The 14,397-nt window shown below is 39.7% G+C and overlaps 1 protein-coding gene across 6 annotated transcripts in view; it reads right to left on the reverse strand.

Moving 5' to 3' along the window:
- The window catches only part of LOC125462184 (rho GTPase-activating protein 17-like), a 122,925-nt gene that overhangs the window by 42,641 nt on the left and 65,887 nt on the right, over positions 1-14,397 (reverse strand). For all 6 annotated transcript variants that reach the window (XR_009447133.1, XM_048551866.2, XM_048551860.2 and 3 more), the window contains exons 3-7: positions 11,999-12,103; positions 6,784-6,860; positions 3,381-3,492; positions 3,003-3,079; positions 2,381-2,498 (exon numbers count right to left, since the gene is read on the reverse strand). Coding sequence is in view for 5 of the 6 variants with exons in the window: in XM_048551866.2 (XP_048407823.1) it covers positions 2,381-2,498; positions 3,003-3,079; positions 3,381-3,492; positions 6,784-6,860; positions 11,999-12,103 (489 nt within the window). In the remaining variant the exon portion in view is untranslated. The remainder of the gene's footprint in view (positions 1-2,380; positions 2,499-3,002; positions 3,080-3,380; positions 3,493-6,783; positions 6,861-11,998; positions 12,104-14,397) is intronic.

Genomic DNA, 14,397 nt, shown 5'->3' on the forward strand with positions numbered 1-14,397 from the left:
TAAGCTGGAAAGTGCTATCAAAGTATTTAGATCGTTGTTGATCGACACAGTCATGAAGAATAGCCTTTTCTGGACAGTAGGATCAATGAGTTAAAACCAGGTTTTTCTGGGATTTTTCTCTCCACAATTCCCCACCAGTAGAAATTGTGGCCTGTGTGCCTGGTGCTCCAACTTAGGCTCAAAAAAGGATTGACAGTTCACACAGGCCCTATGAAGAAGTCAGTTCAAAAATTCAAAATGTGTCTAAAATTAGAACATGGCATTTTTCAAAATACAATGCCAAATTCCACCAAAACAATGATCCAAGATGCAATAAACCTCACTGCCAAATTTTATAACTCAAGTAACATTTAATCACATTCATCATATTCTTTGTTCTCTAGAACACATCTAGTTTTCTACTTAATGTTTGTGGGAACCTTTTTAGAACAAACACGATTTCTTAGATGTGCAATATTTAATTCCATGATATAATCTAAAAGGATACTGATTCAATTATACTTAATTTTCTTAAATTCTTTTTCACAGAGCAATTTGATCATCTGTACTGAATTCCAATTACTCAACACCGACCTTCAAAAAATCTGACTGGCTGCTTTCTTCAAAAGCAGTGATAACGGGAACTGCAGATGCTGGAGAATCCAAGATAACAGAGTGTGAAGCTAGATGAACACAGCAGGCCAAGCAGTATCTCAGGAGCACAAAAGCTGACATTTTGGGCCTAAGCCCTTCATCAGAGAGGGGGATGGGGTGAGGGTTCTGGAATAAATAGGGAGAGAGGGGGAGGCGGACCAAAAACGGAGAGAAGATAGGTGGAGAGTAGAGTATAGGTGTGGAGGTAGGGAGGGGTAGGTCAGTCCAGGGAAGGCGGACAGGTCAAGGTGGTGTCCGTCTTCCCTGGACTGACCTATCCCCTCCCTATCTCCCCACCTATACTCTACTCTCCACCTATCTTCTCTTCTCTCCATCTTTGGTCCGCCTCCACTCTCTCCCTTTTTATTCCAGAACCCTCACCCCATCCCCCTCTCTGATGAAGGGTCTAGGCCCGAAACGTCAGTTCTTCAAAAGCATTCAAGTTAAAGTCATCCTCATCTTTAGAACACTATGGTCACACCCTGCCGAATATCTGCAGTTTCTCTCAGACCTAGTGTTAAGCACCACATTCCTCTCACACATCTTAGCATTATGATTCCTAACCTTGCTTCAACACCTTCTAATGATGTTTAGTTGGAAATATAGATTTGATTGAGAAATAAATATAACTAACTAAGTAAAACACAGTTACGTTGAAGATTAATATAGGGGTTACCAAGAAAATCATTACAAAGAGCAGGAAAAGGACAGATCTGGAAGGCAGTGTGGAGATGACACACATATGCTATTACCTAAATTAGTGCTCAGCATAGACAAGAAAGAGTGTAAACAAAAGTTCAGTCAGGAGAAATGAAACCTAGAAAAACACTTGGCAACATTGCAGCTGGTGTGAAAGTAACATGTTAATTATTGAACATATACTGAAACAATCCAACAGGTAAAATGGCAAAGATTCTTACAACATGAATAACATTAGAAAGAAGGATTAAAAATAAAACTTTAAGACAGAAAAGTGAAACATCTTTATTGATAAACCTTGAACGAAGTTTTATTCTTCAATCTTAAAAGAATCAGAGATGAAAGGATTATGAAGAAAATGACTAGATGCAAGCTTATAACTTTATAAAGGAATCTTCACCAAATAATTAAGGAATAATGTTGCAGGAGTAACAAGTAATCCAAAACTGTACAAACTAATTAAGGTAGATTGTTGTACGATGGTACTGTTTTGGATTATTTGTTACTTTCATTGAATCCTTGCCATGTGACTCGTATACCTATCAGGTCATTCTAGGCATTTGGTTTGTCTCTACCACCACCTTAATTTTGATTAAATTGTAATTATCCCTCTGCCTTAATTAAATGTATCATATATCATCCTTTAACTTGCTATTCAGCTGTTGACACTTTGGATCACCTGCAAAGACTTGTTATTCGGCCTGTTGGCACTCAATTACCTGGAATTATCTTGTACCTATAAATTACGTGCCTGTGTGCTTCCTTCCACTTCACTCGAAGGAGCAGCACTATGAACGCTTGTGATTTCAAATAAACCTGTTTGATTATAATCTGGTGTCATGTGACTTCTGACTTGTAATTTATGGCCAAGGAACTTCTGCACCCTCTACAACATTGTAACTTCCACAACAAATTACTAATCAGAGAGGCACAAAAGATCAAACTGAAAAATATGTGCTGCAAATCATACCAAAGTCCTTAAAAAGTGAATATCCATTATTGAAAAACAGACTGTGATTTCTCCATTCAAATCACCAAATAAACATACCTTGCACAGCTCCACTTTATTTCCAGCTTCATCCATTTCCTCCCTCAGTGAGTCAACTTTTGCTGCTATTGCTGGGAAATTGCCTCCTGAAAATGCAGCTTTGTTTGCTTGATTATACCTGAAACAAACCACATGCAATTGATCTTCAAATCAGAAGCATTTCCTCATCTTGACACAGGTTCCAATCAAACAAGCTGTAGTAAACACCTGGTCAGAGTCAAAACAGTGCTCAATTTTCTTAGGCTCCCCGTTTCCCATTCCACAGAGCTTTAAACTCAAACTCGCCCAAGAATCTTTAGCACAACTACATCCAGTCTAACTTCATTAAGCTCAACATTTCATCTTGCGGATATCCTCTCAAATGCTCATTTTGGTTTGTCAATAAATTGGTCCTAATTTTGGTTTGATTAATCATTCATTACTGTCAGTGATTAAGCTGATGCTTTTGTCACTGATGGTTATTGTTTTGTTATTGTTAAGAATATTGGCTGGTGTGAAAGATGAAAAACAGATTACGGATGCTGATGAATGACTTTATAATTTATCCAATCTAAAAGTGTAACTTCTGGTGACAGATTTGGAAGAATCACATTAAATTCTGTTACAACATATAAATTCTTACCGCATTTTTGCCGAGTCCCAGTCTAGTACTAGTTTAGCCAATTGCTTCCTCTGCTTTTGAATGTTAGGAATCTCCACCTTTTAAGTATGAACAAAAAAGTAATAACCATTAAACAGGTATTTGCTACTATTCCACACAGTTTTCTTCTCTGGCGTCCTGAATGAGCAGCAGATAAAGCAAGTAATTCTCAACCTGAAAAATTTGGGGTGATGTCTCAAAATGGCTACTCATTGATAAATTCCTGAAGTTGGCATGTCATCCAGAAGTGGAGGGATATGCTGAAACTGAGCTGCTTACAAATAAATAACAGAAACTGAAGTGTTAATTAAGTGTTTGTGTGAAAGTATGAAAGGGGAAAGCAGCCAGGGGTTTACTCACTTCTGCCAAGTTATTGAATGGATCAAGGATATCTCTCTCAATTTGAGATTCATAGGAGGCAAGTTCAAACGCCAGTTTATGTTCTGCTTCACTACACGTTTCCAGCAATTTCCTGAAACCAAACCAAACATTATCATGGGTATAAAGTAATAATGTTGATATTCCTCAGGATAATGATTATAATGATAAGATTCTTTCTGGACTAGTGCTTGCATAAGAACGTCCTAACATTAATTAAACTGATATCAGATTTTAATGTTTTATTGAGTTCATCCAACATTATTTTCCAAAGCTAATACAGCAGAATTCAAAAAAGAAAATTCTAAAAAAAAATCAGAAAACTTAATGTTTCAACCAGGAAAGCAGTGGTCTCCTCCAGCTCCTTTCCACTTGGCCAGTTCTTTGCTAGTTTTGACGAGCTTGTCCTTTCTTATTTGGTGAGTTATTGAAATGCAATCCATTTCAGAAATTAACTCTTTCTTGAAATTTCAGAAATTGACTTTTTCTTTTTTGGGCTGCCGTCTTTTTGGTTTCTCTCTCACCATACTTGCCAACTGCCCCTGCCTGACTCCTAACTTAGTCAGCTTTGATGTTTGACAGCTTGCTGCAACACCCTTTTCCTCCTCCTCATCCATCAGTGACCTTCTTTATGATTTTCCCCACAGGGACTTTTGAGAGGCAAGGGCTGTTGAACACCCATGCTCCCGTATTCATTGTTCTGCCTTCATGCTCCTCACTGTTTCCAGTTGGTTATGGGTAACAGGCAGCATTGTAGACAAGCCTTGTAAAGATAGCCCGCCCCACCACATCAGTTGCAACACTGCTCTGCTTGTAATCCTTTTCTAATTGTTTCAAGGTTGCAGATGGCTTATAATTGGCCATTACGTGACCAAATTTGCCATTTGTCCAAAGAATCCTAGGCTGTTTTTGTGTAGCCCAAATAGTTGCGTAAATATCACCCAACAGAAATAGAGGAAGAATGGTGGAGGATGGCTCCCTTGGCATTCACCTTCAAGACAAGTTTGATCTACTGCTTGCGGTCCAAATCCTGATCAGATCTTAGTGTTCAGTCCTGTTTGCAGTCAACTCAAGTGCTTGGTGAAGGAAAATGAGCACATGCATGGCCGAAATAGGAGAGTTCGACAGATTGGTCACAACAGGGTTTTGTTGCAACAGCAGCATAAACAACGACACCATTGAGAAGATCAACTATGGTGCTTGTTTCCTGTTCCCCTTTCTCCCTGAATAGTGTAGTGACAGTAGGGGATTTCAGCCTCTACAATATAGGGTGGGGTAGTCATTGCGTAAAAGGTTTGAAGGAAGTAGAATTCTTAAAATGCACCCGAGAGAGGTTTTTAAGCTAGTATGCAGAAGGCCCTACAAGAGAGGGGGCAGTCCTGGATTTGATTTTAGGTCACAAAGTTGGTCAAGTGGTTGATGTATCAGCATGTTACAGACTGCAATCATCATTTGTTAAATTCAAGATTGATGTTTCTCGTAAAAAGATGGCCTGAGATCAAACTTCTCAAATGGGGGAAGGCTGACTTTAATAAGAAGAGATAGAATATGGCCAGACTGTACTGGGACGAGATACTTTCAGGCAAATCAGAACTGGAACAGTGAAATGCGTTCAAAGAGGAAAATAGGAAGGGGATAGAGCCAAGGTGTTACAATAAAGACAAAGTTATCATATCCTTTGAATCTGGATATCAAGGGAAAGACAGCAATGGATTACGAGAAGAAGGAAGCTTATCTCAGACCCAGAGGACTCAAAACAACAAAGGAGAATTAATTGTGTAAGGGGGGACTTAAAATGGAGATTTGGAGGGCTAATGGGGATATGAAAGGATATTGGCAGATAAAATAAAGGAAAACCCCAGTTGTTTTTATCGGTATATCAACAGTAAAAAGATTATAAAGAAACAAGCACGGCATATTACGGACCAATGGTGGCAATTTATGCCTGGAACCAAAGGATGTAGGTAGGATTCTAAATGAATATTTTGTGTTGGTGCTCACAAGTGAGAGGGGCAATATGGGTACAGAAATCAGGGACAAGGTCTTTAATACAATTGAAGAAATTAGCATAGTCAAGAGAGGAGGTTCTGAGCTGTCTGGCAGGTTTAGAAGTAGATACGTCTGCACAGTTGGATGAAATGCATCCCAGGTTGTCGAGTGAGACAACAAGAGAGGTACCTGAAAGTTGGTGGGCAGCCAATATGGTACCATTATCTAAGAGCGGAGCAAGTAATAAACCAGGAAGCCACAGGCCGGTCAGTCTAAGCTCAGTGGTGAGGAAATTTTAGAATCAACTCTGAGGGACAGAATTCATCTGCATTTGGAGAGGCAGGGAGTAATCAAGAACAGTTAGCACAGTTTTAAGGGAAGTCCATGTTTGACCAACTTGTTGGAATTTTTCGATGAGTGACCAGTTATGCAGATGAGAGCAAATTTTCTCGTTGTATTCTACTTGGACTTCAGCACTTTCGATAAAGGCCAAGTGAGAGACTGATAGCGAAGGTAAGAGCCTGTCATCAAAAGAAATTTGGCAAATCACATTTACAATGGCTAAGTGGCAGGTGATGGTTGATGGGTGATGGATGTTTTTCTAACAAAGTCTGCGTCTAACTTTTTCTTTCTTACAGGAAGCTTTTCCCCTTGATGGAGGGATCAATCTTCAGGAGACATTGATTTAAGGTGAGGGGCAGATGGCTTAGAGGTGATGTGAAGCAAAACATTTTCACCCACAGTTGGTAGGAATCTGGAGCTCACTGCTTTGGGGTTGCAGAGGCAGAAACCCTCATAAAATTTAAGTATAGTTAGATATGCACTTTAAATGCTAAGGCATACAAAGCTACCGGCCAGTGCTAGAAAATGGGTTTAGAATAGTTAGGTGGTTGCATTTGACAGTGAACATGGTGCCTGCAGTTACTGGTGAACAATATACCTAAGCAACAAATAGAATGTGCAAGAGACAGAAGAGTCTTTAGGAAAAAAAACTTTAAAGAACTAAAGCAAAATACTAATTAAATGCCACAGGCTACACCGGACCACTACATTTAGTGCAAAAGGTCACTCAGCAGTATCAAACACCCCAATATGTAAACATCACCAGCTAGAAACTTTAAAAGACTGGAATACATATCAAGTCAAACAGCATTCAGAAACACTAACAACTTCTGATTCTTTTGTTGGGGAGGGGCAAGGCATGCATGTATGATTCATTGAAATCCTGAAACATCAGTCTATCCTTTCTCTTTAGATATGGATTGCTTCTGTAAAACAAGATCAACACTAATTTCAGATTTCCGACATTTACATATTTCCCTCTTTATTTAAAGGCACAACATTTTGGTATATTATATCCAAGAAAGCAGTTCCATCATTAAGTTAAGTTACTTACATAATGAGAGAGTCATCTCCGATTAAGGCAATTCCTTCCTGCATACTTTGGGAGAGAGCCATCAATGGCAACTTTTTCTGTTAATGTTAAAAGAAAACAACATTTCAAATCAGGGAGGAATAATACTTGGAATCATTTGCTTTGACAGCTTTATTAAGGTTTATCAAATCACTGCTGACTTCACGCTGTAGTCATTCCACAAGTGATTCTTTACAACCGATTGGAGGAAAACCATCTAAACATTTTGATCTGATTACCAAAATACTAGTGTTAATTTTAAAGAAAAGGATAATTTGTAAGGATCGATATACATTTCTCCAATTGCATTTACAAAACTTCAGCACAGTACTTCACTGTCAATTCAAATGTGTCACTATGCATGAAGCTGAATAGCAGCTATCATGTGCCAGGTAACGCAAGTTGACATTTTGTGATTAAACTGTAATCATTTACGCAGCATAGTGAAGGGTTATTCACCAAAATATCAAGATCACCAAGTTTCAGTTATTCAGTAAGCTACAAGTTTATTAGCTATGCAACTGTATTCAGCTTCACCACCCTGCTATCCTTCCTAATCTGTCAAACACTACATAAAACTCTCCTATTCTTTGACATGACCATCCCCTTGACTTTGCTTCTCAGTACAAGGCTTAATAGCATCTTCTTCAAGCTGGAGAGGAACATGGAGTGGGAGAAGGGAGATTCAGTTGTCACAGCCAATGTGTAAACCAATGTCATGGATAGCAGGAGGAGGAGTGATGTTTTGGTAAGCAAATCTAAGGTGTGCAAATTAAAATGTAAAATATCAAAAGGCAATCATCTCTGGCATGTGCCTACTGGCATTGAGTCAAGCAGTTTAGAGTGTTGAATGCGTGTCTCAAAGAGTCGGATATGCAAAAAGAGTTTCAATTCATGGAATACTATTATCAGTACTCACAGAACAGACAGCTATTCTGTCAGGATGGACTTGAGCTGTACGAGGACCAATGTCCTGACCAATCACAGTACTAGGGATGTCGACAACTCTCAACTAAGAAATGAAATGAGAAGGACAGACTGAAGGGATGGAGAAATTCAAAGAGAAAGGTTGAACATTCAGAACAGATAAATGCAGATAAAGCCAAAGTTCAACAAAAATTCCACATCATTGAGTCAGGTATTTATAGGAAAGAGGGGTGAAAAAGTAAAAGTACCTCATTTGAATAGACAAGGTATCAACAATAAGGTAGATGAAATAGTGGCAAAAAGAGATAAACGATTTAGGTCCAAAAGCCATTGAGACATAGTTAAATGCAGAAAAACAAATATTCCAAGCTACACCTCATTTCAAAGAGACAGGCACAACAGGGTTGCCTGTGAATGTAAAGGCTAACATAAAGGCATTAGTGAGAAAGGTCTAGCCTTAGAACAAAATAAATTCTAATTAGGAAGAATGAAAATGAGGAATCACAATCTTCAAGATGAAAACACTGGTAAGAGTGATTTATAGGACTCCAAACAGTAAACATAACATTGGGCCGAGCATTAAACAAGAAATTACTGACGTTTGTAACAAAAGCAATGAGCTAATTGAGGGCAATTTGAATCTTAACATAGACCGAAACTATTAAAACGGCAAGAGTGCTTCTGAAGATGTGTTTGTGTAGAGTTTTTGCAACATTTTCTGAGAGAAACGTGTCATGGAACTGAGACATGAACAGAGGGATGAAACTATCTTTTGCTCTGGTATTGTGTAAGAAAGCAGGGTTATTTAGTAATATCGTTATGAAGGATCCTCCAGGACACACTGATCATAAGACTATTGAGCTCAATCTTAAATTTTAAAACGATATTCTCCAAAACCAAACTAGTTTTAAATTTAAACATAGCCATATACATAGATGAGTGGAAATAGAATAATGGTTAATTGAGTTAACAGACGAAAATATATGGTTTTACAATAAATGTACACAAAATTGGAAACCAAAGGTTCACAGCTAAGATCCATCTATGGCTCATTCAGAAGTTAAGATCAAATCTGCTGGTTTTACTGAAGGAAAATCCTGTTTGACAAATTTATTTGAGGATCCAGCCAGCAACATTTGTGGCAATTTCAAGATGTCAGGCAACTGAATTGTAAAGTGTCACAAGGTTCAGTGCTAGGGCCTCAGCTACATAGATGAATCTAAATTAATGGCTTGGATGAAGTGACATAGTAATATATATAAATTTGTTGAAGATACGAAGCTAGATGGAAAGGTAAGGTGTGGTGAGGATACAAAGAAACTGCAAGGAGATATAGAAACTGCAAGGAGGCTTGGGGACCGCTTTGCAATAAACAACTGCACCTCCCAGTCGCAAACCATTTCCACTCCCCCTCCCATTCTTTAGATGACATGTCCATCATGGGCCTCCTGCAGTGCCACAATGATACCACCCGAAGGTTGCAGGAACAGCAACTCATATTCCACTTGGGAACCCTGCAGCCAAATGGTATCAATGTGGACTTCACCAGCTTCAAAATTTCCCCTTCCCCCACCACATCCCAAAACCAGCCCAGTTCATCCCCTCCCCCCACTGCACCACACAACCAGCCCAGCTCTTGCCCTCCACCCACTGCATCCCAAAACCAGTGCAACCTGTCTCTGCCTCCCTAACCTGTTCTTCCTCTCACCCATCCCTTCCTCCCACCCCAAGCCGCACCTCCATCTCCTACCTACTAACCTCATCCCACCTCCTTGACCTGTCCGTCTTCCCTGGAACTGACCTATCCCCTCCCTACCTATACTCTCCTCTCCACCTATCTTCTTTTCTCTCCATCTTCGGTCCGCCTCCCCCTCTCTCCCTATTTATTCCAGAACCCTCACCCCATCCCCCTCTCTGATGAAGGGTCTAGGCCCGAAACGTCAGCTTTTGTGCTCCTGAGATGCTGCTGGGCCTGCTGTGTTCATCCAGCCTCACATTTTATTGTCATTGATTTGCAAGGAGATATAGACAGGTTAACTGAGCAGGCAATAAGATGGAATATAATAATAATATGATTAAGTAACTATTCACTGTGGTCATAAAATAGAAAAAGTAGAATTCTTTTTAGAAGTGTGAAAATTGTAATTGCTGACATTGAAATAGACTTGTATGTACTCGTGCAAGGTTTGCAGAAAGTTTCTTGAAGACGCAGCAGTAAATAAGAAAGCAAATGGCATGTTGGCCTTTATTGCAAAGGGATTGGAGTACAGGAATAGAGATGTCTTGTTATGATTGTAGAGGGCTTTGCTAAGACCATAGCTGGAGCAATGGGAGCAGTTTTGGTCTCCACATTTAAGATATGCTCGCACTGGAGGCAGTACAGCATAGCATCTCTAAATTAATCCAGAGCATGAGAGGGCTGTATTATGATGAGAGGCTAAGCAAATGGAATCTATATTCTCTGGAGTTAAGAAGGAATAACAGATGATCTGTGAAACGTACAAGGTTCTGATGGGCTTGACAGGGTAAATACAGACAGATTATTTCCACTGGTGATGGAACCTAAGTGTGTGGGCAGTCTCAGGATAAGTTGCTGATAACTTAGTACTGAGACAAGGAGGAAGATCTTCAGTAAAAGACTTGTGAATCTTTGGAATTCTCTGCTTGAGAAATGGAGTCTCCATTATTGAATACAGTTAAGGTTATAATATAGATATTTGGCCTCTCAGAGGAACAATGGACGTGTTCAGCAGGCACGCAAGTGGTGTTGAAGTCCAAGTCCAAACATGAACATGTGAATGATGATTTAGGCTTGATGGCTTATTCCTGGTGTTATTTTTACTGCTTCTGTACCTCACTTGGTGTACCTACTCGCATCATCTGAAATACATGCAAAAGCATCTCGAATGACCACTCTGCCCTTTATATAGCCTTATAATCTCATGTCCTTCCAAAACCCTCAAAAGAACCCCAGGTCATTGGCAAATAGCATTTAAACTGCAATCATCATGCAACTACCTCCTGAATCACTCCCATTTCCACACCGCACGCCTCAACATATCCCACCCTCGTTCCTATCTTCCCCCATTTCATTCATGAAGCACTGGAGAGTTAGGGAAGATGTACACCGATAGGTATCAGAAATGATGGACATCAGGAAAGGTAGTAGTAGCTGGGTCTCTCTAAAGACAAACAAGAATGACCTAATAGAGAGTGTTTAATAATCATACATTGATTTGTTTCACATGGCAATCAATGACATTGATAGAATTATGAATGATGTTCTGAAGAAAGAATTTGAGGAGTCTTCAAAAATCTGGATTTCCAAAAGTTGATAAGGGGCTACATAAAACGTTAGTAGGTATCAGAGTCATGTGTTACATGGGAAGGGCAGTACCATGAAGAATGAACAAGAGAACTAATGACCCCCATGTTTTTAATTCAAAGAAGGCATGATACATAGACAAATTCCATTTTCCTGCTGAGGACAGGTCACTGCACATGAATATACATAGCTTTCAGCAAGTTTCCACGAGCCATATTATGGGCCAACTAATCTTCCATTGCTTGAAGTGTGATTATTAGCACACTTTTATTTATTCATCAAGTGCTGTTCAATTGCGGAATCAGATTCAATATTAGACATTATGTTCTGAGGTTTACAAACACAGATTGGATACAGTTCGTACACTCCCAAGTGTCAGCAGCCAAAAAAGACAGGTAAAGACACCTTTTGATATGATTTTGCCATTTGTTAGGGCATATGGCCTACATCACACTGCCATTAAAATTCTTATATTACCTGTTTCTTTGGGAAACAGAATTTCTTTTTGTATTAATGGCAGCATCACAGACTAATTGAGTCACACAGCATGGCAAGAGGCAATTTGGGTCATGGGGCCTTGAGCACCTACCTACCCTGATTCCACAGAGGGAGCCTGTCTACCTATTCTGGTAGTGGAAAATTTCACTCATGTTGCTATCCTGATCCAACATCCAATTCCAAATGAAATAAAGACTCCTTCAGCTAAACATCAGGTTATTATCTGTTGACTCCACTGATTCAGTGGAAGAAAGGTAACCACACCTCAAATGTGCTTCTGAATTTTTGTTTATTGAGGGTCAGAATTCAAATATATTTACATGAGAATGAATGAATGAATTCATTTAGATGAACAATTTCTAAATTTTCCTCAATATAGCTGCGGCAAAACACTATTGGTTACATCTCTTTTCAAAACTCTTAACTCAGTATAACAGTATTACTTACCTGTCTTTTTTCCACTTCTACACCTTGCTGAACCTGCAAGCATGCAGCGAGTCGTTTGTGGGCATTGTGGGAAATTATTCTTATTGCATCCATGCGTTTCTCAATCTTAAACCAGAAACCAAAAAGAACAGCATATTTTAGTCACAATTAGATTCCTTTCTGTAGTTCTTAATTACAAAATGTTTTCAATACAGGTGGCCATTCAGCTCCATCATGTCACTGTCGATTCTCTGCAAGAGCACTAAAGCAGTCCATGTCTAACTGCAGCATGGCCTGGACAATATCTAGTTTTAGCTCATATAAAGACTGTATAATTCTTACTTTTGATGGTGCACTGCAATGGGAAAAGGACTATTTTACAAATCAAACACTGTGTAAAGGATAACTTGCTTTTAAAGGAGGCAGTAATCTGACCTTCATTCTAAAAGCTGCTTGCCCCGTTGTTTGCTCAAGCAGTGGGGGAGCTTACTACAGTTGAGCTGGAGATGGGGGTACATAGGAAAGCAGATTTGGTCACTATCAAGTAATCAACAAGTGACGGGTGTTAGGAATCGTGTCCAGATGTCGACAGCAAAAGCCTTCTATCTGTTCTAAAATTCTGTGATTGTTTCTCAGGTAGATCAGGAGTGTGAATGTTTGATTAGGAACCATCGGATCGCTGGAAAGGACATGCTGTCCTTCTGAGGTAATAACACCTTAAGCCTGAAGAATTCCAATTTATTTCCCTTCACCAGTTGTTGCAAGCCGTGGCTTTTAAATCAATATGTCAGACCTAATGGTTGCAAATCAGTTGCTCTGTGCCTCCAAGCAAATGAAAGTGCCCGAAGGAGCAGCAAATCCTGGCAAGCAAAAAGAATTGCTATCTGTAAATATTTAATTTTCTCCCTGTACACCCAAGTCCACATCATTAATACAGATCAAGAGAATTAGTGGTCCCAGCACTAAGTTCTGAGATACCTTAAAGCATAAATTCCACCCATTTGTAGAACAACTGTTAACCATGACAATTTATTGTCAGCATTCAACCAACTCTACAATTATGTTACTGTCTGTTGTATTCCACAGGCTTCAACAATGCTGGCAAACTAATTGTGACACTTTATCAAACACTTCTTGGAACTCTATGCACACATCAATGGCATCACCCTCATTTAAAATAACTCATATTGAAGGCACACACAATAAAGAGACTACACCTTTGAGGTGCAGACAAGTGAGTAGCAATTAGGTTCACGTTGGAATTTGTTGCACAAAGAGGCACTTTAAGGATGACTGCAACACTGTCATGCCTTAGGTGGATTTATTCATTCATGAGATGAGGGCATTACTGGGCAGGAGGTATTTATTCCCCATCCCTAATTGCCCAGAGGGCTGTTAAGAGTCAACCACATTGCTGTGGATCTGGAGACACACGTATGCCAAAACCAGGTACAGATGGCAGTTTCCTTCCCTAAAAGACTTCAATAAACCAGATGGATTTTTCCGACAATGGATTCCTGGTCATCATTAAACTTTTAATTCCAGATCTGCCATGGCAGGATTTGAACCCACATCCCCAAAACATTATCTAAGTCCCTGGATTAACAGTCCAACGATAATACCACTAGACAATCACCTCCCCAGGGCACATAGGGTTTGTCAATAGCTGTAAGGGTTAAGTTAAGGCCAAGTAAAATAAATGTAATACAAGTTAGCCAAAGCAAATTAAAACTAACACAAGCGAAGTAAAGTTAAGTCATAGCAAGGCGGCTCCATCGCTTCTAACACATGATGTAATGCATATGGGAAGTTCTAACACTATGGTGGCCTCTACGACCATATTGCAGGGAAACGCCACAGAAATTCGAGCTCTGAGTTTTGGAGATGGAGCAGCTCTAGAGTCACCTGCGCATTAGCAAGTCTGAGGCCATAACATGTTCAGAGAGATGGCTACAACACAGGCTAGGGAATAAATGATCACCCAGTCATTGGTAATGCAAGAATGCAGAAGTCAGGCTTGCTCATCAGCTTATCATTTTGGATACTGGTGAGTCAGAACAGTGCAGTCAAAATGATGTTTGAGGCTCATTGAGCAGCTCAGCTGTACAGGCTGGGGCGAAGAAGAGTGGAAAAGTAGTGACAGGGAATTCATAGTTAGGGGAACAGTCAGGTGTTTCTGCAGCCATTAGGGTAACTTTGGGGCATATCCCTGGTGCTAGAGTCAATGATGTCATGAAATGGCTGCAGGACACCATTCACCTATCCCAGAACAGAGGATAAAAGCTTTCCCATCACTGATATGATGCTGACAGGCCTATCATTGCTGGGTGATCCTCACATTCCTTTTTAAAATATTACATTTTTGAAATGGTACGGCACCACACCCACCTCTAAAGAAGACTGGAAGATTATGTCCAATC

The sequence above is a fragment of the Stegostoma tigrinum genome, chromosome 23 (assembly GCF_030684315.1).
Source record: "Stegostoma tigrinum isolate sSteTig4 chromosome 23, sSteTig4.hap1, whole genome shotgun sequence".
Classification (NCBI taxonomy): Eukaryota; Metazoa; Chordata; class Chondrichthyes; order Orectolobiformes; family Stegostomatidae; genus Stegostoma; species Stegostoma tigrinum.